At 38.7% G+C, this 24372-nt stretch overlaps 1 protein-coding gene across 5 annotated transcripts in view; it reads right to left on the bottom strand.

Moving 5' to 3' along the window:
* The window catches only part of IL15 (interleukin 15), a 174463-nt gene that overhangs the window by 44664 nt on the left and 105427 nt on the right, over nucleotides 1-24372 (bottom strand). For 3 of the 5 annotated variants that reach the window (XM_027117060.1, XM_027117059.1, XM_027117061.1), the window contains one exon: nucleotides 5240-5361. The exons of 1 other annotated variant lie outside the window; for it this stretch is intronic. In XM_027117060.1, coding sequence (XP_026972861.1) covers nucleotides 5240-5305 — 66 coding nt within the window. In that variant the 5' untranslated portion in view covers nucleotides 5306-5361. Of the gene's footprint in view, nucleotides 1-5239; nucleotides 5362-24372 lie in introns of those variants that run through there. One more of the 5 variants, XM_027117062.1, reaches the window with a different exon arrangement.

The raw sequence follows: 24372 nt of genomic DNA, 5'->3' as shown, positions 1-24372 counted from the left end.
TCTCCACACTCCCACAATTCCTAAAATATATTTAGAGAGAAAACTCCTGGTGATTTGAGAGGCAGATATTTTTTCCCTGCTTATTATTCTCCTTTAGAATTTCCCCAGAGTTTTTGGTTTGGTTTGGTTTGGGTTTTGCCAGCAAAAGGATTTTTTTTTTTTTTTTAACATCTTTATTGGAGTATAATTGCTTTACAATGGTATGTTAGTTTCAGCTTCACAACAAAATGAATCAGTTATATATATACATATATTCCCATATCTCTTCCCGCTTGTAGGATTTTTTTTTTTAATGAGTCAGATTTATCTTTTTATCTTTCTCTTTCTCCTTTAGATGGTGGAATTGAGTAATAGAAAAATTTCAGCTAGATTCTTTTGGATTTTCTAAGTATTAAGTCATTTACAAATAACAGTTTTACTTCCACCTTTCTAAGTTTCATAGCTCAAATTTCTTTCTCTCATCTGGCTTTGTTAACTAACAACACTGGTACAGCATCACCAGCAGGGGTGAGAGGTGGACACACTTACCTTGTTTGTACTTTGAGCAGAAGTAGCAGAAGTGCCTCTAGCGTTTGGTCATTATTTACAATGCTATCACTGGGCTGAGTTTGCGCATGTGTATGTGTGAACACACGGTCTGTCAGTCTGCCATGCTTATAAAATGTTTAACTCTTTCTTTATTGAGCTGTCTCTCTTTTTTGAAACGTCCAGAATGGCTGTTGAATTTTGTCAAATGAGTAGAAATTAACATGTGATTTTTTTTCCCTTAGATCAACTAGTATGATGAATTATTTTAATAGAATTCATAATCTTTCATCCCTGGAATGAACCCTACTTCATCATGATATATAACCCCTCTAATGAGCTGCTGCTAATAATTTTCTGAAGAGTTTTTCATTGATATTCTTAAATAAAACTGGGAATAGTTTTCTTCTTGTGAAATTCTGACCAAGTTTAGGTGCCAATGATAGTCTCCCTTCATTAAAATAATTTGAGTTTGTATTCCTCTGGAAGGGTTTAAATCACACTGAAATAATCTCTTCTTGAAAAAAAAATCATTGGATAGGATGTAACTTGCAAATGATGCATACTGTAATATCTAGGTAACTAATCTTGAGTTGTAATCTTGAGTTACAATTTTAAAAGTTACATGTAATATTTAAGGTAACAAATACAAAGAGTAAAACACAATTAATTAATGAAGTAGTAGAGGAAACAGCGATAGTAAAAAGTCGATTCATCCGAATTAAGGCAAGAAAGGAAGAACAAAACTACGTAAAGAGATGGGTCAAATGGAAACAAAGAGTAGACTGGTAGATATAAACACAGCTATATGAGTAATTATATTAAATGAAAATGGATTAAATGCTCTATGTAAAAGACTAAGATTGCCAGATTAAATTAAAAAGAAAAATGTAAAACCTGTGGTTTTAGAAGGCACACTTGTAACATAAGGGCAAAGACAGGCTGAAAGTAAATGGAAGGACCAAAAAGCAAGTCATTACAGTTAAAGGACTAAAATTATTCAGTGTTTATTATCTGACAGAATTCTGGCTGTTAAAATCAATACCAAAAAAATAATTCTTAATTTATTTTCTCAATTCTCAATTGTGTGAAATTCTCAATTGTCTGAAAAATAAACGATACACTTTTTGAATAACTCAGGAATCAGAGAGGAAATTCCAATGGAATTCAGGCAAACAATAAAGATATGAAATCATCATTAGGCACAGAAAAAGGATTCTATTAAATAGAGCAATTCCGGGAAGCAAGAGACGGTAAAAATGGGAAAGCAGCAGGAAAGGGGTGAAGCCCATAGAAGAATGTGACGTGGGGCTTGCCATTCCTAAGTGCGCAGAGCTACAGAAGAGTCACCCCCAGACAGAGGAAGGGGCGAGAATGTGTTACTAATTCCTGCATCCCATTGGTCAAAGATTAGCCAGACAGCCCGTTAACTTGTCCACATTTCCATGTCAGGAGGAAACCCCGGGCAGGAAACTCAGGATGTGAGCAAGTGCACCCACCCCACCTGTCAGGATGTACCTTGTGGAGTCCATCAGAGATTACAAGAAGGTGCTACGCACCAGTTCTGACCTCTTCCAGCTTTGTCACTGGAAGCTACCACTGAGGGACACAGCCCCTTCCTACCAATGCATTTCCCTCCTTTTTGAAAGATGTGCTTTCTGAGATCTTCTACCCATGGGCACAAAGAATTTTTCTCCATTTCTCCCAGCAATGAATCCCTGTTCAACCTCAGTCCCCACTCAAAACTGGGCTCTTTCCTTCTTGTTGGTGATTGTTGAGAGCTGTCATCACTGGGCCCCCTCCATACTTCCATTCCTCTCTGTCCCTCCAGTGGAACTTCCTGTGCAAATTCTCTAGCCTCAGTTGCTTTTGCCTATACTCCACATGGTTTGGATTTTAGAGCTTTTCACTATCTCTGAGTTTTGCTTTAGACTTAGTTTGTGGGTCTTTCCACAATCCCATTCTACATGATTTCCGAGAGAATTACATTTGGTCCAATCCCCTGCTCATTATGGAACCAGGAAGGATCGTTTTGTCCATCGCCAGATGAACGGATAAAGAAGATGTGGCACATATATACAATGGAATACTACTCAGCCATAAAAAGAAATGAAATTGAGTTATTTGTAGGAGATGGATGGACCTAGAGACTGTCATACAGAGTGCAGTAAGTCAGAAAGAGAAAAACAAATACCGTACGCTAACACATATATATGGAATCTAAAAAAAGAAAAAAATATGGTTCTGAAGAACCTAGGGGCAGGACAGGAGTAAAGACACAGATGTAGAGAATGGACTTGAGGACACAGGGAGGGGGAAGGGTAAGCTGGGACGAAGTGAGAGAGTGGCATGGACATATATACACTACCAAATGTAAAATAGCTAGCGGGAAGCAGCCTCATAGCACAGGGAGATCAGTTTGGTGCTTTGTGTCCACCTAGAGGGGTGGGATAGGGAGGGTGGGAGGGAGACTCAAGAGGGAGGAGATATGGGAATATATGTTTATGTAGAGTTGATTCACTTTGTTATACAGCAGAAACTAACACACCATTGTAAAGCAATTATACTCCAATAAAGATGTTAAAAAAAAAAAAAGCTGTTAATGTCAGCACTGATGAGGATGCAATGTCACCAAGACTCACAAAGGGAGGACAAAGATATACATTTGTACATATTTTCTGGAGTATGTCTTGAGCACCATTACAATATTTATAACTTTAAACATTTTAATTCTCCTCCTAGAAAATTTTCCTAATAAAATTTTCAGAAATCTGGTCAGGGATTTATTCAAAAATATATTTACTGAAGTATTATTTTAATAACCACAAATTAACCAGATTATAATCAGTTGTGATATATTTTAAATTGGAGTATTATATACACATTAAAAATAATATTAACTTATGTAGTATCACAGGGAAATGTCACAGTTTATTGTTAAATAGACAACAGTACAAGGCAAATTTTCAATAATTTTTATATCAACCATGTAGAAAAAATAGCCCGGGAAAGAATCATGTAATAAGCTGCCTCTTAGTTATTGCATTACTGGTGATGTTTTTCCCACTTTACACTTTTCTATAGTTTTCACTCATACTATAGTGAGCACATTACTTTGATAATCAGAAAGATAATAAGAAATAAAACAAAAAATAAAAATAAAATCTTGAGACCCTTCCTCACACCAGGTAAGAACAGGTATCACAGGCCTCCACAAATAACCACAACATAATATGATTATTTAAGTACCCAAAAGGAAGCTTTGGTTTTTAAGTACCACAAAGGAAGCTGCTCTGAATTTTTATTAAGAATCCCTAAACTCAAGAAACAACCTACTCAAAAACTAGGAATCAAGGAGAATTCTGAGAAAGAGAAAGCACTTTTTTATGACTTCAAAACAACTCAGGGGAGATTCCTGTTTAATTTCTTGCATATTTCAAGTATGATTTCACTTAAAGAAAATTCCCCTGGCTTTTGCCCCAGAATTGATCATAATGGATTTTTAAAAAATAATATGTTTATTTTCACAAACAGTGACAAGACAATTTAAAGCTATGTTGCTATTACAAAAATGTCCCAGTTCTACTCCTCAACATCCAAAATGCCCTCCTGCTTCTTTGAGCCATCAGTGGTAGCAATACATAAAATGTGTTTAACCCTAAGACTGTCAGTAAGTTATTTCTTGAGTTCAGGGGATTCCCTATAAAAAATCTAGGAAACAGAGCAATTTCAAAGAAGCACATGAAGTTAGAGGATATGTTTTACTTTGTAGGCAATTATAAGCAGAGGACATTTTCTTCACACTTTTTCTTCCAGTTTATATTTACTTCATTATTTTCTGATGCCAGAAATGATTGCACAAGAGAGGAATTACTTGTTTCCTCTTAGGATTCTTATAAAGAGTTTCACTTTTCATAAACCCCTGTATTTACTCTACTGCTTATCCTGATCTATACAAATGATTCAGAAATTTTTCTAAAGGAGTTAAATATTATAACTGAAAGTAAAAATTAAATGCATGTGTTCACTTTATCAAGAAGTCAGTTCCTTTGATTTCCATTTCTGCAGCTTTATTTTGTTTAGTTCTTGAGACTGTACTTGATTTTACATCATTCTCAAACATTTTTCAAAAGTTTCAAATAGTCATTCAAGAACTCTAATCTACATTATTCTCTAATTTCCTTACACTTGTAAAATCATTCAGAAATTTGATAGTTGCATTACATTTATTATTTAATTTTAAGCACCCCAGTTCCTTTAAAATTAACTTAATAATAGAAAAAAGTGAGATGCAGAATGTCTTCATCTAATATGCCAAGGGTTGGCAAACTACGACCCACAGGCCAAACTTCACCGGCCATTTGTTTTTGTAAATAAAGTTTTGTTGGGACAAATCCATGCCCATCCATGTCTACAGCAATAAGGGCAGAGTTTAGTAGTTGCAACAGATATCATTTGGCTGGCAAAGCCTGTCTGGATTTTTTCAGAAAAAATTTGCCCACCTCTGTTATGTGCAGTGTTCTCTGTCCTCAGAAAATGTTTTCAACATTCTATAACAAATGGCATTTTCTTTTTTAACTAAGATGCTCATTTTTTAAAATTCTGGATATATATATAACATCCCAGGTTTGCCAGATCTTCATTATTACTAATTATACATTATTACATAAATGGGTCTATACTGTATGATGTAATTCTTAAAAGCTTTACTTACATGACCTCCTGTACATTTGCTATCTTCTAACACTGACTTCTTTGTTTCCTGTGACGTCACCAACATAGCACGTGATGGGACATTGTTTTAAAGAACCACATGACCATATGTAGGAATGGATTCTGTAGGAATCAAAGGTAGGATACAAAGATTAAAAATTATGTATTGAATAATCTTAACTTCCTTGAATTTATGATTACTTCTGCATCTGATGATGCTAGAAAAGACAGGAAGACTCATGGAGAAAGCTTCAGAAGTCAATAGAAACTTTTCTAAATTAAGTTTTCCTAAAATCTTCAGTCTTCCTCAGAATTTAACTCACATCCATGTTGACTATAGCTGCTTCATTTGGGAAAAGAAAGTATCATATATCATTTAAAATAAAGATTTTTTTACTCTTTCCCTGGAACTGGTGACCAGAACCAAATGTTGGGGATAAAGAAGCATTAAGTTTCCCACATTCTAAAAAGAATTTTGTTGCTAGGTCCAGCAACCTGCTCCAGGGAGAACTCAGAGGTAGGCAAACCCTTACTATTTCTACTACCTCCAAACCATCAACTCCACCCCAAGACCCCATTCCCAGTCCATATACGGAAGACTAAAGTACCAGCATGGGAAGGGAAAGGAAATGATTGGAATCACCAGCGAGGAACATGATGGAAAATGCTATGGGATTATACACAAGAGACTGTGCTATAAACTGAATTGTGTCTCCCCAAAATTCTTATGTTGAAGCCCTAACCCCCATTGTGATGGTATTTGGAGACGGGGCTTTGGGAAGTAATTAGGTTTAAATGAGGTTATAAGGGTGGAGCCCTCATGATGGGATTAGTGCCTTTATGATAAGTGACATCAGAGAGCTTGCTTCCTTCCCCTCTCTCTCCACCACATGAGGACACAGTGAAAAGGCAGCCATCTGCAAGCCAGGAAGGGAGTCCTCACCAGAGAACTCAATCATCTGGCATCTTGATCTTGTACCTTCCAGCCTCCAGAAGTCCAGGTGTGCTATTTTGTTATGGCAGCCTGAGCTGAATAATACAGACTGGCATCACATCCCCTGACTAGACATCATATCAGCTCATGAGATGGTTGATTTGTTCTTAAACCTACATGACTAAAGAAAAAAATAATGAAGAAAAGTATCAAATTTTGCTTCCAGGGTTTGATCCAGCAAAACTGTGTGAGTTTCCCATGGATCAAGACTGGCCTCCTTGCAAGGGGACTCAAAATCAGACCTGGTGGGCTGTACCACCAGGGGAAACTGATGAGAGGGTAGGAAGAGGTTAAGCCTAATCACCTACAGAGGGCTGGTGTGGAGGCCACTACAGGTGTGTGGAAGAACTCACACACATGGCCCACAGGAGAGCCCAACTTTGGAACCTCCTACACAGAAGCTTTCAATGATTCATTCTTGTTATCCAGGAAGAGAAGCAACAACCAACAGAGGATAGCCTAGTTCAGTCAGGAGCCATTTGGCCCGTCTGCCCTATGCCACCCTCTCAGTCCCCAACTTCCTGCAGTTAAAATCAGAAGGAGGTTAGAAAGCATGAAGACGTAGACCACACCCTCTTCCCCCAATGGTCCCACAGGCCCAACTTAAGCTGAGGGAATATATGGAGATGAGACTGGAATTTTAAATGGACTAGACAATTCAATAATTGGAAGTGACCAAAATGCTATAGGATCTGACACTTTTGCAAACGGATAATTACAAATGGATTATGAGGGAAGTCGTTCCAGAAACACTGAAGAGTTAGCATAAATAGGTCTTTGATACCACCTGTTACAGAGGAAAAGGGAAGAGGCAATGATTGTTCAGAAAAGAGTAACTCATTTTGGATCAATTTAAGGCAAACTGCTATTCCATCATTTCTCCACTCTCTAGCAATGACTTTTCTAGTTTATTCCCTTTCACACTCTCTTTTTAACAATCTCTCACCTCATTCATTACTATTATATAATAATGAGAAGAATAATAAGAATCCTTATGAAACTTTTTGTTGAAAGAAAAAAAGATTAAGGTTTTTGAGAAAAATGTCTATTCAATTTAAAAGTTGATCTTAGACACAGCCATCAATCTTAGCTTTTTGTTTTTCTTTTTTTCTTGTTTTGCTTTCTTCTCTGCATCATGTTCATATAACAGCCAACTCCTTAGTCCTGGTTTTACTTCCCACTTCTATTATCTCATAAGAACTTTTTCTTTGAGATTTTTCTTGGATATTTTTCCATCCTCTCTACAAACCTTCATCAACTCTATCAGGCACACCTAAGAGAGACCTCTTCCTTGGACATTTTTCCTCTTCAACCAAGAAATAAGCTTCCTTGATAGCCCCACAACTGACGAATTCTGCAGGAGGCATGAGTACGAAATTAGCAAATACCCTGAAAGGCACAGGATGGGCACTTAGACCCATCTGATTCTCAAATGGAAAGACCCTGAGAACTGCTATGGCTTTTTGGCTACACCTGTTTACCCTGAGCTTCAAAAAGGAGGATGAATACCAACACCTAAGTCTGTGGTTTAAAGCTAGATGGACTCCTGCCTTCCATACCCTATGTAGTTTAATCTTTCAATTATTAGCAATAAGGGTTAATGTTTCTAGGAAGATAGCAGGCTAGCTTCTTCAGGAAACACCTAACAAGGGGTAACCAAAATATTTAAAAAACAAAAAACTTCAATTCAGCTCTGCTGCCATTTTGCCCTAATAATCTGCCTCAAGTTAAGTGACATATTCTTGAAAGCGCTATAACCATGCTCATTCTCCATCACTGCACAGCCATGATAACAGATTAAGGCTGACCTAATCAGATTGTTGGCCTCTATGTGGCCAACCACATGTTTGGGGAAATTTGTCTCTTATATTGGACTTTAATTAGTACATATTAAATGGAATTAGAAGCAAAGAATGTTAGATACTCCAAAGAACGTCCAGCCAGGCATCCATATTTCATAGAGGAGAAGAAAAAAAAAAAAGGTCCCAAAGAGACCAAATGCCTTTCTCTGACCAGCAAGGGTATCTAAGAATTGATATACATTTTCATAAAAGATGCAAAGATGCTATTCAGAGTTGTAGTGAACACTGAGGCACTCATTACCCCAGCTGAGAGCTCAGAGCTGAGTCTCTCTGCAGAAATGCCCTCAGTGGAAGACAGCTGCCCAGCACAAGGTCACAAGCCCTCCCTGGGGGCCTGGCCTCCTTCCCTGGAGTTGGAATATCCCTGAAGGGTCATCACAGCTTCACAGCACTCCCCGTGGGACTGACTGGCTGAGGCTTCTGCTGCAACTGCATCCCAGTTCAACTTCTCCCTCTACGCACTTACTTCCATTCCCCCTCACTTCCATCAAGTGTTGTTCCTGAGAACATGCCCCATTGAGTCTCCTGCACGTACATTTCTATCTCAGAGTCTGCTTCCCAGGGAACCCAACCTACAAAAAGAGTATATGCTCTTTCTTGAGAAAATGTATGGTTGAGAAACACTTGGATTAATCTGACATAGATTATGGCGGGACCCCCTTTAATTTGACAATGTGCTCTGTGAACCTCCAATGAATACACAGAGTCACCGGAAGTTATTTAGTCTCAGAAGCCACTTTTTACATTGAACATCTTCTGAGACTTGTGTTCTGTGGAATATGTTCTGGGAACCATGAATGCAGTTCACTCTAGCTCACATGAGAATATAATTGTTAAAGTTACTCATGTCAGTATTTCCTGTAATGGCAAAAGAATGGAAATAACAATGGAGGAATGATAAACAATAAAAAACAATAGAGGAAACAAAAATAACAATAGAGGAATGTTTAAATTATGATATGTCTATTTAAGGAAATATTATGCATCCATAGAAAGAAAATGAGAAATTCTTTAAGTACTAGAATGAAAAAATATCCAAGGTATATTTTTCAAGTCCAAACAGCAAGGTTAGGCAGTAGTATGTAAGTGTTTTTAAAAAGGGGAAGGATTAAATATATGTGTACATTTTCTTGTGTGTGCACAAAATATTTGTAAAGACACATACTAGAAAATGATAGCGCTAGTTGTTTCTACAGGAGGAAATTAAAAGCACTTTGACCTTTGAATTTTAAATGATAGAAATGGATGATCTCTTCAAAAAATTAACATATTAAAAATTAAAAGCAAAACACTGTAAAGTAATAAATAGCAGACATTTAAATATTTTTTCTAATCATATATGAAGAAACTCTGGAAAAAAATGTATAACATCCTCTACAAAGTTACTTAGACTGTGAACTCCTTCAAGATGGGAACCATATCTTATTCATTTATTCATAAGGGCTGAAGCCTAGCAGAGTGCCTGAACCAGAGGAGCCAATCATTTGTTTGCTTTTTAATTGAATCCTATTGCTTCTAAACAGCAATAGATTTAAAACAGCCCTTCCTCCCTTCCTTCCTCCCTCCCTCCCTCCCTCCCTCCCTCCTTCCTTCCTTCCCTCCTTCCTTCCTTCCTTTCCTTCTAAAAACAATATTTTTTTAAAATGTGGGATCCAGGGAAGCTCTAGAAATGGAGAAAGAACTGCACATTCTCTTAACGTATTTTCCTGGTTTGGTTTTCCCCTTATTAGCCTATACCCAGAAACATTTAAAAAGTATCTGAAGCTGTGCTGTCCAATACGATAGCCACTAGCCATATGTGGCTGTTTTAAAATAAACGTAAATTAATTAAAATAAAATAAAACTAGAAATTGACATCCTCAGTTGAGCCGGCCACATTTCAAGTGCCCAAAAGTCACACGAGGTTAGTGGCTACCATACTGGACACAGCAGACAGAGAACATTTTCATCACTGCAGAAACTTCTGGATAGCACTGACCTAGGTATAGTACAGAAATTTGTTTCAGACATATCTGGGTTGAATTCCAACTTAGACACTTACTAACGGTAAGGTTTAGGGAAAGTTAGTCTCTCAGAGCCTCAGTTTCCTCATCTATAGAATAGGGAAAATAAGAATACTGGGTCATTGTGAGGTTCACGTGAGCTCCTTCATGCAGACTACATAGGACACAGTGAACACGTAAAATGTTACCTCTCAGCCATCATCACTACTGTGAATGTAACACCTCACCAAGAACCAGTCATCTCATTCCTCACAATCGGGCTCTTCCACCCCTCCCATAGGACTGGAAAGAGACAAAGTGGTCTTTAACATCCTCACAGTCTAGTTCAGTGTTATTCAAGTGCCAGTTTACAATGAAGAAAGCTTGCACTGGGAATTCCCTAGTGGTCCAGGCGTTAGCACTCCTTTCTCACTGCCGGGGCCCCAGGTTCAATCCTGCAAGCTGTGCAATGTGGCCAAAATAAATAAATAAATAAATAAATTTAAAGAGAGAAAAAAAGCTTGCTCTAATTCCTTCTTCAGAAAAGTCTTACTAGGAAAAAAGAAATGTCGGATGAACTAGTCAGATGAACTAAACATGTGCTAGTGATGTGGTGAATTTACATTCTGGGGCAAGCTTTTTATTGGGTCAAATTCTGGGAACAAACATTTTCATATGTTAGATTGCAGTGGTCTAGTTGGGGACACATAAACCCCTTGATAGGATTTTAAAATTCTCACAGAGAAGTCTGTTAAACTTTTCCATGAGTAGGGCAAAATCTAAGACAACAGAATTGAAGGGGAAAAGACAGTTGGGTCAGTCCAGATGAGGTTTTTATAGTGCGTATACTTGAGCTCAGTTTTGAAGAACAGAAAAATCATGATGAGGAAAGAAAGAGAAGTGGAGAAGAATAACAAAGGAATAATACCCAGAGAAAGGAAAGAGAAAGATGGGAGAGAAGACTTGTAGCTTTAGCCTTTCAAGAACAAAGCAATATTTTCCTTGTATCCCATAAGGCAAGACATTCCCTTGTTAACTTATGGCTTCCGAAAGAGAAAACCAGATAGACTTGAATTTAGTAGTGGCCAGCTTGGGCCTTTTTAGTCCTACTATGCAGTATCTTCATATAACTGGAATATGAAATATATATAATTTTAAACTCTAAAATTATACATGGAAAGCTATTTTGGTGACTTTCTGACCCTTCAAATATTTGCAGTTAAAGATAAATGAGCCCCAAACCAAAAAGTTCCTAAGTATGTGTCTATAAAATGAATGTTCTGCTTTTGCCTTCTTCAGGTATTTATATAAAAAGATCTATATAAAAATTATTCTTCATCATAAAAATAAGCCAATCATTACTAAACAGTTTTCCAGTTCTGCCACTATAGAAAATTGTTTAACGATTAAAGCGTATGTTGTGATTTATAACCGCCATAACGGCACCAATCTCTACATGATTGCTTGGTGCTGCCACGGAACACATACCTCATCTGTTGTAGCATGAAATGCGCCATATGACAATTTATAATGATGCACAATTTCTTATTACCTACTGATAATAACCTATCAGTGAAAACAACAGCATAATTATATAGCACATCTCCTGCTGACAACTGGATTCAAACATCTCTCTCGCTTCTCACCAATCCCTAACAGAAGCAAAGAGGTATGATTACCACAATCCTCAGAAACAACACTTACAATTCAGTAAAAATAAAAAAATTTTTAAAAAAGCTAAGGCAAAGCTGCTCTTTTATTTATTAAATACAGATGTACTTTAGACCAATAATTCCTCAGTACCCTCTTTCCAGTTCGCTAGAGCTGGTTACCATTCTCCTATTGTTTTATTTTTCTTGCTGATTAGGCCTCTGGTATTTCCCATTCCAAATATTTGGCTCTTTATGAAATGGATCAAATGATTTACCCTGAACTTTGAATCCCTGAATCAACACCGTGGCCATAGATTTGCTATAGTAATCCCAAATGTCTTGTTTCTACGGCATTGCTGGTGGGCTCCTTCCTGACAAGCAGACTAAACTTCTCAAGTCTACAGAGCAAAGCAGTAGTGCTTACAAAACTCCTAGGAAGCTGGCTGTCTCTATTAATAAAGTTTATTTAAAATCTGGCAGAGGGACTTCCCTGGTGGTCCAGTGGTTAAGACTCCGGGCTTCTACTGCAGGAGGCCCAGGTTTGATCCCTGGCGGGGGAACTAAGATCTCACATGCCACGCGCAGTGTGGACAAAAACATAAAATAAAATGAAATAAATTTAAAATCATGTAATTGTGCCTCCTTTATAAAAAAAATTTGACAGAGTGCTTACACTCCTGAGTTCTAGTGTGGACCATGTGGCTGCTGGCCTTCTTTTCCCTGGACTGGATGGTAGAACTTGTCTACCTTTTCAGCACTGCTGGTTCTTTCTTCTCCACCAGGGCTGTGTCCTTACCTGGGACCCAGCTAACAGAATAGCTACCCCCAGATGGGGAGACTTAATCAGTTTTAGTTCTTTACCTTCTCTTTCATTGGTCTCCTTAAATATTCTTATTTAAATACTAGTTACTAAAACTACCACTATGAATAGATTGCCATTCCGTTATTCTTTCTAATCTTTGCTTTCCATTTCTCTCTGCTTTCTACTTCTTCCATGCTCCTCAGCTTTTGTGCCAAGAAAACGGGCTGTATAGACATCATCAAATATTCAGTGTGCCTCTACGGGGTTGAAATACTCAATTATTTCTATGGGATTACATATTTTTTATAGTCTTTTAAGATTCTGACCCTTTTTGCTGGGTGTACTTGTACAGGATGCCCAAGATGACTGTATTTTTGTAAAGTGTTAGATTTCTTTTGAGGGCTTTTTTGTTTGTTTTCAGAGGGGGTTATGAAGAGGTAAATGTGGGTAGCTGCTTCTTGCACCAGAGCCATCCCTAAATAACAGAGGCTGCACTATTAACTTAAATGACCAAATTACTCACAAGAAGATACTTTGACAAACATGGAATGAGAACAAAGGAAACTGTAAAGTCTAGAAGAATATATCTACAACATAAAAAATTATCACCAGGGAAATCCCTGGTGGTCCAGTGGTTAGGACTCTGCACTTCCACTGCAGGGTCATGGGTACGATCCCTGGTCCGGGAACTAAGATCCCGGAAGCCATGTATGGCGCGGCCAAAAAAAAGAAAGAAAATTATCTCCATTAGGCTATAGGACATAGCCTTCTAAACAATTAGCATTAAATGTGTCACTACCATGTGCTGGGACCACAACATTAACTTTTATAGAAATAGAATGTGTCTCTTTGGACTTGTGTAAACAACGGCGGTGGTCACCATCTTTTCTTTTACTAGACTCCATACACAATACCATCTTTCCCTTCTATTCATCATTAGAACGTTATGATGTTCATGTAATATTGAGACTGAAGGCTCCTTGATGAAATCTGGAGCCTCTCCAACCTTATCAAAACCATGGAATGGACTGGAAGCCTACAGACTACAGCCCTGGTCTTGGTTCTGTCTGTAGACAGCTATGTGACCACAGCAAGGTAGTTCATGTTTCTTAACCTTCGTTTCTTTATCTTTAAAATAGGGAGGTGTAATTGGATGGTGTCTAAAGTCCCTTCCAGTGCCTAAGTACACCTTAATAAAGGTCACAGGTCAGTTACCAGCACATTGTCAAATTCATCCATGTTATATTAATCCTCAGTACCATCTGATTGAACCTGAAGGAATTCCTCTGGTCTAAACATCTTAATTTTCCAGAAGAGAAAAAAAAGTGAAGAGAAACTGAATGTCTTGTCCAGTGTTACACAAATAGGTAAAACTGGGGTCTACCATGTGTCTTGGATGCCCAGTTTAATCCTTCACCAGCAGTTCATTCAGCTAACAGGGAGAACAAGGCATGTGCTCTGCACTGTGCTGCTTCGACATATTAACTTCAATTGCAAAACGGGTCTACTCATCCCTAAAATCTAGGGTTACAATACGCTTGGGGCTTTCAACCCCATATGTAATGATGATAACTAAAGGGAAGTATTGGTAGATTTTGAATCATTTTAATTTCACACCTTAGATCTAACAATCCTGCACCAGCAGCACCACTGGCAAAATGTTGCTCCAATGCCACTTACTTCACTCCACTTATTTGCAAATAACTACTTTCTTGAGTCAGAACAACTCAGGTAAACATGCCACCCATAACTTCCCTGAATAAACTCTGCTTCTTTCTCACTGTCACCCAATTAACAGCTTTCTACCTTTGAGGAATGGGGAAGATGGAAATTTCACAATCTCCTTTACACTGTGGCCACGACACCACACTCTGGCTTTTATACTGGGACCTCTGGGATCTTGGTCCAATGTGGCTTCATGATAATAATGGCAAATATTATTATATATTTACACATTTACTGTTTCTTGAATAAATCGGCTGGGAGGAAGGAGAATGATTCATCTTAGGCAGTTCCTAGTTAGATTAAGAATCAGCAAGGGCAGCTGGCTCCCTCTTTGGAAATCTGCCTGATGGGTTCTGGAGAAATCAGATGGTTTTTAGAATGCCAAGGCATGCTCAGGAACTAATTCCACATCTGGGAAAATCCCTTGAGAGACAGAGGAAATTGGATCTCACTTTGGCAGCCCAAAGCTAGACAGAGTTGGGGACCAGAAGTGGAGGATGAGATGAGGAGGGAGGTTCTAGTTGCTGTATCCTGTTCCCTCCCTCCTCTTCCCTGAAAGATAGGATTAGGAGATGCCTGCTTCACTTGACTGACACTTGCTGGCTGGGCCTGGATTGTGGGGCACTCAGAAAACTGTCAACATAATTGCATAAGCCCATACCCTGAGTCCAAGTAATTGCTCTTTCCATCACTACTACCAGACAGTGGGGTACCAACAGCAAGAGACTGGGAAGGATCCTTTGGAAACAAGGTATCGGAAGAGTGGAGAGTTGTGGAGCTGTTAAATCCAGAGGCAACAGTAAAGGGTCTTCAACCTGAAGGGTGCCCCAACCAACACATTTGGAGAACCACAGCTACAGCCAAGGGCTTTGTCTTTTGGCTGATAACATTAGGCTAACAATGATCTCAACTGAAGAAAGACAAACTTATAGGGAAGAATATATAGTGGGAACTCCATAAAAGAGTGACAAAGCCTGGAAAAAAGTAAGCCAGATGGGGAAAGCCTACGGAACAGATAAGAATTTAAACCAGAATTTTTTAAAATAGTAAATTCCCTGTAGAACAATAAGAAGTATTTTGGAAACATGAATCAGGAGGAAGAAATGATGAAGAAATAACTGGGTATAATAAATATTTTAAAAATAAGTGATAAAGTAAGGAATTAAGTAAATAGCTTGAATGCCGGAATGAATACTGCTGGACAGTGAAAGAATGAGCTACACGGTTAGATCAGGCACTGTCCTCAGAGGCTTCAGGGACAAACGACTAGAAGGGGAAAATGAAGGAAGACTCAAACGACATAGAGGATGAAAGCAGAAATTTCAACTTCTATCCACTTGTGGTCTGGCAAAAAAAAGGGGGGAGGGCATAAATGAGAAAATAATTATCAGAATTTTTCTAAAATTGCAAATATAAGACCTCAAAATAAAGAAGACAATAGAGTGGCAAAGAACATAAATTAAAAACAAAGCCAGACTCAGTCGGGAATATTTTAGTGGCATTCAAGAACAGTCAGGCCAAGCAGAAACTTCAGAAATATTCATTAGCGTGAAAGTGGACAAAGTTCAGACAGACATCAGGTCCTTGAAAGAAACAACAGATGCAAGAAGACAGTGGAGCAGAGACCCTACAATGTTGAAGAAAAATAACCTTGTAGCTAGAATTAAATATCCAGGGAAACCATTATTTAAATGTGCAGACAAAATTAATATAGCCACAGGCATATGATATCTCTGAAGAATTGACCCTTCATTGATCCTGTTTGAACTAATTTTTGGAGGAAGCAGAAAGATATAGGAAGCAAAGATAAGTAAAGAACTTAGAGTCTACTACTGTTTAAATAAGCAAAACAAATAAAGCACTTAGAATACTGCTTAGCACGCAGTAAGTACTCAGTGAAAATGAGCTGTTAACTCTTATCTCTGTCTTCAGTACTCTCTTAAATAGTTGCATAGAAACCAATATCCTCATCGTTTCTCAAGACGAAAGAAAATGCTGTTTAAAGTTCTATGTTAAGGGGAAGGTCTTCAAGATGGTGGAGGAGTAAGACATGTAGATCACCTTCCTCTCCACAAATACATCAGAAGTACATCTGCATGTGGAACAACTCCTACAGAACACCTACTGAACGCTGGCAGAAGACCTCAGACCTCCCAAAAGGCAAGAAACCCCCCACGTACCTGGGTAGGGCAAAAGAAAAAAGAAAAAGCAGAGACAAAAGAACAGGGGTGGGACCTGCACCAGTGGGAGGGAGCTGTGAGGGAGGAAAGGTTTCCACACACTAGGAAGCCCCTTCGCAGGCGGAGACTGCGGGTGGCGGAGGGGGGAAGCTTCGGAGCCACGGAGGAGAGCACAGCAACAGGGGTGCAGAGGGCAACGTACAGAGATTCCCGCACAGAGGATCGGTGTCAACCAGCACTCACCAGCCTGAGAGGCTTGTCTGCTCACCCGCCGGGGCGGGCGGGGCTGGGAGTTGAGGCTCCGGTTTCGGCTTCATAGTTCAAATCCCACGGAGAGGACTGGGGTTGGCTGCGTGAACACAGCCTGAAGGCGGGTAGTGCAACACAGCTAGCCGGGAGGGAGACTGGGAAGAATTCTGCACCTGCCTAAGAGTTAAGAGACCATTGTTTTGGGGTGCACGAGGAGAGGGAATTCAGAGCACAGACTAAACGAGCTCCAGAGAAGGGCACAGGCCGTGGCTATCAGCGCGGACACCAGAGACGGGCTTGAAATGCTAAGGCTGCTACTGCAGCCACAAAGAAGCCTGTGTGCGAGCACAGGTCACTCTCCACACCTCTGCTCCCGGGAGCCTGTGCAGCCCGCCACTGCCAGGGTCCCGTGATCCAGGGACAGCTGCCCCAGGAGAACACACAACGTGCCTCAGGTTGGTGCAATGTCACGCCGGCCTCTGCCACTGCAGGCTCACCCCACATTCTGTACCCCTCCCTCTCCCTGGCCAGAATAAGCCAGAGCCCCCTAATCAGCCGCTCCTTTAACCTCCTCCTGTCTGGGCGAAGATCAGACAACAGAGGGCGACCTACATGCAGAGGCGGGGCCAAATCCAAAGCTGAACCCCGGGAGCTGTGCGAACAAAGAAGAGAAAGGGAAATCTCTCCCAGCAGCCTCAAGAGCAGTGGATTAAATCCCCACAATCAACCTGATGTACCCTGCATCTGTGGAATACCTGAATAGACAACGAATCATCCCAAAACTGAGGCAGTGGACTTTGGGAACAACTCTAGACTTGGGGTTTGCTGTATGAGACTGACAAGTTTCTGAATTTTATGTTTATCTTAGTATAGTTTTTAGCACTTGTTATCATTGGTGGATTTGTTTATTGGTTTGGTTGTGCCCTTTTTTTAATTACTTAAAAAAATTTTAATAATTTTTTTATTTTAATAACTTTATTTAACTTATTAATTTATTAATTAATTTATCCCTTTTCTTCAGAGCCGTGTGGCTGACAGGGTATTGGTGCTCCGGCTGGGTGTCAGGCCTGAGCCTCTGAGGTGGGAGAGCTGAGTCCAGGACATTGGAACAAGAGAGAACACCCGGCCCCACGTAATATCAATCAGTGAGAGATCTCCCAGAGATTGTCAATGCAAAGACCCAGCTCCAATCAACGACCATCAAGCTTCAGTGCTGGACACCCTATGCCAAACAACTAGCAAGACAGGAACACAACCCCATCCATTAGCAGAGAGACTGCCTAAAATCATAATAACTTCATAGACACCCCAAAACACACCACCAGACGTGGTCCTGTACACCAGAAAGACAAGAACGAGCCACATCCACCAGAACACAGGCATCAGTCCCCTCCACCAGGAAGCCTACACAACCCACTAAATCAACCTTACCCACTACGTGCAGACACCAAAAACAATGGGAACTAAAAACCAGCAGCCTGCGAAAAGGAGATCCCAAACACAGTAAGTTAAACAAAGTGAGAAGACAGAGAAATACACAACAGATGAAGGAGCAAGGTAAAAACCCACCAGACCAAACAAATGAAGAGGAAATAGGTAGTCTACCTGAAAAAGAATTCAGAGTAATGACAGTAAAGATGATCCAAAACCTTGGAAATAGAATGGAGAAAATAAAAGAAACATTTAACCATGACCTAGAAGAACTAAACAGCAAACAAACAATGATGAACACAATAAATGAAATTAAAAATCCTCTAGAAGGGACCCATAGCAGAATAACTGAGGCAGAAGAACGGATAAGTGACCTGGAAGATAAAATACTAGAAATAACTGCTGCAGAGCAGAATAAAGAATGAAAAGAATTGAGGAGAGTCTCAGAGACCTCTGTGACAGCATTGAATGCATCAACATTCAAATTATAGGGGTAACAGAAGAGGAAGAGAGAAAGAAATGGACTGAGAAAATATTTGAAGAGATTATACGTGAAAACTTCCCTAATGTGTGAAACAAAATAGTCAATCAAGTCCAGGAAATGCAGAGAGTCCCATGCAGGATAAATCCAAGGAGAAACATGCCAACACACATATTAATCAAACTGTCAAAAATTAAATACAAAGAAAAAATATTAAAAGCAGCAAGGGAAAAGCAACAAATAACATACAACAGAATCCCCATAAGGTTAACAGCTGATCTTTCAGCAGAAACTCTCCAATCCAGAAGGGAGTGGCAGGACATATTTAAAGTGATGAAAGAGAAAAACCTACAACCAAGATTACTCTACCGAGCAAGGATCTCATTCATATTTGACAGAGAAATTAAAACCTTTACAGACAAGAAAATGTTAAGAGAATTCAGCACCACCAAACCAGCTTTGCAACAAATGCTAAAGGAACTTCCCTAGGTGGGAAAAACAAGAGAAGGAAAGGACCTACAAAAACAAACCCAAAACAATTAAGAAAATGGTCATAAGAACATACATATAGATAATTACCAACAATGTAAATGGATTAAATGCTCTAACCAAAAGACACAGACTGGCTGAATGGATGTAAAAACAAGACCCATATATATGCTGTATACAAAGACCCACTTCAGACCTAGGGACACATACAGACTGAAAGTGAGGGGATAGAGAAAGATATTCTATGCAAATGGAAATCAAAAGAAAGCTGGAGTAGCAATTCTCATATCAGACAAAATAGACTTTAAAATAAAGACTATTACAAGAGACAAAGAAGGACACTACATAGTGATCAAGGAATCAATCCAAGAAGAAGATATAACAATTGTAAATATTTATGCACCACATATAGGAGAACCTCAAAACATAAGGCAAATGCTAACAGCTGTAAAAGGGGAAATCGACAGTAACACAATAATAGTAGGGGACTTTAACACCCCACTTTCACCAATGGACAGATCATCAAAAATGAAAATCAATAAGGAAATACGAGCTTTAAATGACACATTAAACAAGATGGACTTAATTGATTTTTACAGGACAATCCATCCAAAAACAATAGGATACACTTTCTTCTCAAGTGCTCATGGAACATTCTCCAGGAGAGATCATATCTTGGATCACAAATCAAGCCTTGGTAAATTTAAGAAAATTGAAATCGGGGGCTTCCCTGGTGGCGCAGTGGTTGAGAATCTGCCTGCCAATGCAGGGGACACGGGTTCGTGCCCCGGTCTGGGAAGATCCCACATGACATGGAACGGCTAGGCCCATGAGCCATGGCCGCTGAGCCTGTGTGTCCAGAGCCTGTGCTCTGCAACGGGAGAGGCCACAACAGTGAGAGGCCCGTGTACTGCAAAAAAAAAAAAAAATACAAACATATGGAGGCTAAACAATACACTACTAAATAACCAAGAGATCACTGAAGAAATCAATGAGGAAATCAAAAAATACCTAGAAACAAATGACAGTCAAAACAAGATGACCCAAAACCTATGGGATGAAGCAGAAGCAGTTCTAAGAGGGAAGTTTATAGCAATACAATCCTACCACAAGAAACAAGAAACATCTCAAATAAACAACCTAACCTTACACCTAAAGCAATTAGAGAAAGAAGAACAAAAAAACCCAAAAGTTAGCAGAAGGAAAGAAATCATAAAGTTCAGGTCAGAAATAAATTAAAAAGAAATGAAGGAAACAATAGCAAAGATCAATAAAACTAAAAGCTGGTTCTTTGAGAAAATAAACAAAACTGATAAACCGTCAGCCTGAATCATCATTGAGGAAAAAAGGGAAAAGACTGAAATTGACAGAATTAGAAATGAAAAAGGAGAAGTAACAACTGACACTGCAGATATACAAAGGATCATGAGAGATTATGACAAGCAACTATATGCCAATAAAATGGACCACCTGGAAGAAATGGACAAATTCTTAGAAAAGCACAACCTTCGAGACTGAACCAGGAAGAAAAAGAAAATATGAACAGACCAATCACAAGCACTGAAATTGAAACTGTGACTAAAAATCTTCCAACAAACAAAAGCCCAGGACCAGATGGCTTCACAGGTGAATTCTATCAAACATTTAGAGAAGAGAAAACACCTATTCTTCTCAAACTCTTCCAAAATATAGCAGAGGGAGGAACACTCCCAAACTCATTCTACAAGGTCACCATCACCCTGATACCAAAAACAGACAAAGATGTCACAAAAAAAGAAAATTAAAGGCCAATATCACTGATGAACATAGATGCAAAAATCCTCAACAAAATACTACCAAACAGAATCCAACAGCACATTAAAAGGATCATACACCATGATCAAGTGGGGTTTATCCCAGGAATGCAAGGATTTTTGAATATATGCAAATCAATCAAAGTGATACACCATATTAACAAACTGAAGGATAAAAGCCATATGATAATCTCAATAGATGCAGGAAAAGCTTCAGACAAAATTCAACACCCATTTATGATAAAAACTCTCCAGAAAGTGGGCACAGAGGGAACCCACCTCAACATAATAAAGGCCATATACAGCAACCCCACAGCCAACATTGTTCTCAATGGTTAAAAAACCACTTCCACTAAGATCAGGAACAAGACAAGGTTGACCATTCTCACCACTATTATTCAACATAGTTTTGGAAGTTTTAGCCACAGCAATCAAGAATAAAAAGAAATAAAAGGAATCTAAATCAGAAAAGAAGTAGTAAAGCTGTCACTGTTTGCAGATGACATGATACTCTACGTAGAGAATCCTAAAGATGCTACCAGAAAACTACGAGAGCTAATCAATGAATCTGGTAAAGTAGCAGGATACAAAATTAATGCACAGAAATCTCTTGCATTCCTATACACTAATGATAAAAAATCTGAAAGAGAAATTAAGGAAACACTCCCATTTACCATTGCAACTAGAAGAATAAAATACCTAGGAATAAACCTACCTAAGGAGACAAAAGACCTGTATGCAGAAAGCTATAAGACCCTGATGAAAGAAATTAAAGATGATACAAATAGATGGACAGATATACCATGTTCTTGGATTGGAAGAATCAACATTGTGAAAATGACTCTACCACCCAAAGCAATCTACAGATTCAATGCAATCCCTATCAAACTACCACTGGCATCTTTCACAGAACTAGAACAAAAAATTGCATAATTTGTATGGAAACACAAAGGACCCCAAATAGCCAAAGCAATCTTGAGAAAGAAAAAGAAGCTGGAGGAATCAGGCTCCCTGACTTCAGACTATACTACAAAGCTACAGTAATGAAGACAGTACGGTACTGGCACAAAAACAGAAATATAGATCAATGGAACAGGATAGAAAGCCCAGAGATAAACCCAAGCACATATGGTCAACTTATCTTTGATAAAGGAGGCAAGAATATACAATGGAGAAAAGACAGCCTCTTCAATAAGTGGTGCTGGGAAAACTGGACAGGTACATGTAAAAGAATGAAATTAGAACACTCCCTAACACCATACACAAAAATAAACTCAAAATGGATTAAGGACCTAAATGTGAGGCCAGACACTATCAAACTCTTAGAGGAAAACATAGGCAGAACACACTATGACATAAATCACAGCAAGATCCTTTTTGACCCACCTCCTAGAGAAATGGAAATAAAAACAAAAATAAACAATTGGGACCTAATGAAACTTAAAAGCTTTTGCACAGCAAAGGAAACCATAAACAAGATGAAAAGACAACTCTCAGAATGGGAGAAAATATTTGCAAATGAAGCAACTGACAGATTAATCTCCAAAATATACAAGCAGCTCATGCAGCTCAATATCAAAAAAAAACCAAACAACCCAATCCAAAAATGGGCAGAAGACCTAAACAGACATTTCTCCAAAGAAGATATACAGATTGCCAACAAACACATGAAAGGATGCTTAACATCACTAATTATTAGAGAAATGCAAATCAGAACTACAATGAGGTATCACTTCACCCCAGTCAGGATGGCCATCGTCAGAAAATCTACAAACAATAAATGCTGGAGATGGTGTGGAGAAAAGGGAGCCCTCTTGCACTGTTGGTGGCAATGTAACTTGATACAGCCACTATGGAGAACAGTGGAGTTTCCTTAAAAAACTAAAAAAAGAACTACCATATGACCCAGTAATCCCACTACTGGGCATATACCCTGAGAAAACCATAATTCAAAAAGAGTCATGTACCACAATGTTCATTGCAGCACTATTTACAATAGCCAGGACATGGAAGGAACCTAAGTGTCCATCAACAGATGAATGGATAAAGAAGCTGTGGCACATATATAAAATGGGATATTACTCGGCCATAAAAAGAAATGAAATTGAGTTATTTGTAGTGAGGTGTATGGACCTAGAGTCTGTCATGCAGAGTGAAGTAAGTCACAAAGAGAAAAACAAATACCATATGCTAACACATATATATGAAATCTTAAAAAAAAAAAAAAAGGTCTGAAGAACCTAGGGGCAGGACAGGAATAAAGAGACATACGCAGACATAGAGAATGGAATTGAGGACATGGGGAGGGGGAGGGGTAAGCTGGGACGAAGTGAGAGAGTGGCATTGACATATATACACTACCAAATGTAAAATAGATAGTGGGATGCAGCCACATAACACAGGGAGATCAGCTCGGTGCTTTGTGACCACCTAGAGGAGTGGGATAGGGAAGGTGGGAGGGAGACACAAGAGGGAGGATATATGGGGATATATGTATACTTGTAGCTGATTCACTTTGTTATACAGCAGAAACTAACACAACATTGTAAAGTAATTATACCTCAATAAAGATGCTAAAAAAAAAAAAAGAAATAGATTGCGTTTCTCAGTCAGAAGTGAATCATGTTTGGAAGTGATTGTGAAATTAAATGAGTGATTGAAAATGTACGAACTCTAGATAGCGGCAAATGAAGTGATACTTAATGGAGCATGGTTCCAGAGGAGATGAGAAAGTTTGGAATTAAAAGCACATGTGTTCGACACATACACACTACTATATATACAATAGATAACTAATAATGACCTACTGTAGAGCACTGGGAAGTCTTCTCAATACTCTGTAATGACCTATATGGGAACAGAATCTAAAAAAATTGGATATATGTATATGTATATCCGATTCACTTTGCTGTACAGCAGGAACTAACAAAACACTGTAAATAAACTATACTCCAATAAAAATTAAAAAGAAAAAGAAAAAGTTCTATGTTAAGTATGATGTTTACCAGAGATTTTTTAGTAGGAATCATTCATTCATTCATTTATTCATGCATTTATTTGGATGATCCCATCTAATCTTATCAAGCTCTTATTTAAGAGCTTGATAATAACTTTTTCTGCATGCCTTAAGATCATATTGATAGATTTTCTAATATTGGGCCATCCAAACAAGCTTTAAGTGAACTCCATTTGATTGTGGTGTCTTCCTGCTGCTCTGAGTACTTTACTACTGTGTTACGTTAGCTAACATTTTATTTAGTGTTGAAAAATGCTCTTCGTTTTTTGTTACTCTTCTGCCTGCCTGGCCATCTTGCTGAACTCGCTTACTAGTCTTCGTAGTTTGTTAATATTCACAGCTTTCATTTATAAACAATGGTAATTTTTATCTCCTCCCTTTTAATCTTTATGCCTCTTATTAGTTTTTCCAGTGACGCAGCACCCGCTAGGTGAAGAGTGCAGGCTCTGCAGAGAGACCTGGGTTCAAACTCTAATTC

This window comes from Aethalodelphis obliquidens, unplaced genomic scaffold (genome assembly GCF_003676395.1).
Source record: "Aethalodelphis obliquidens isolate GAN/ISIS:26980383/991018 unplaced genomic scaffold, ASM367639v1 scaffold17, whole genome shotgun sequence".
Lineage (NCBI taxonomy): Eukaryota > Metazoa > Chordata > Mammalia > Artiodactyla > Delphinidae > Aethalodelphis > Aethalodelphis obliquidens.
Note: the sequence above shows the minus strand (reverse complement) of the source record. Positions and strands in the feature narration are given on the sequence as shown.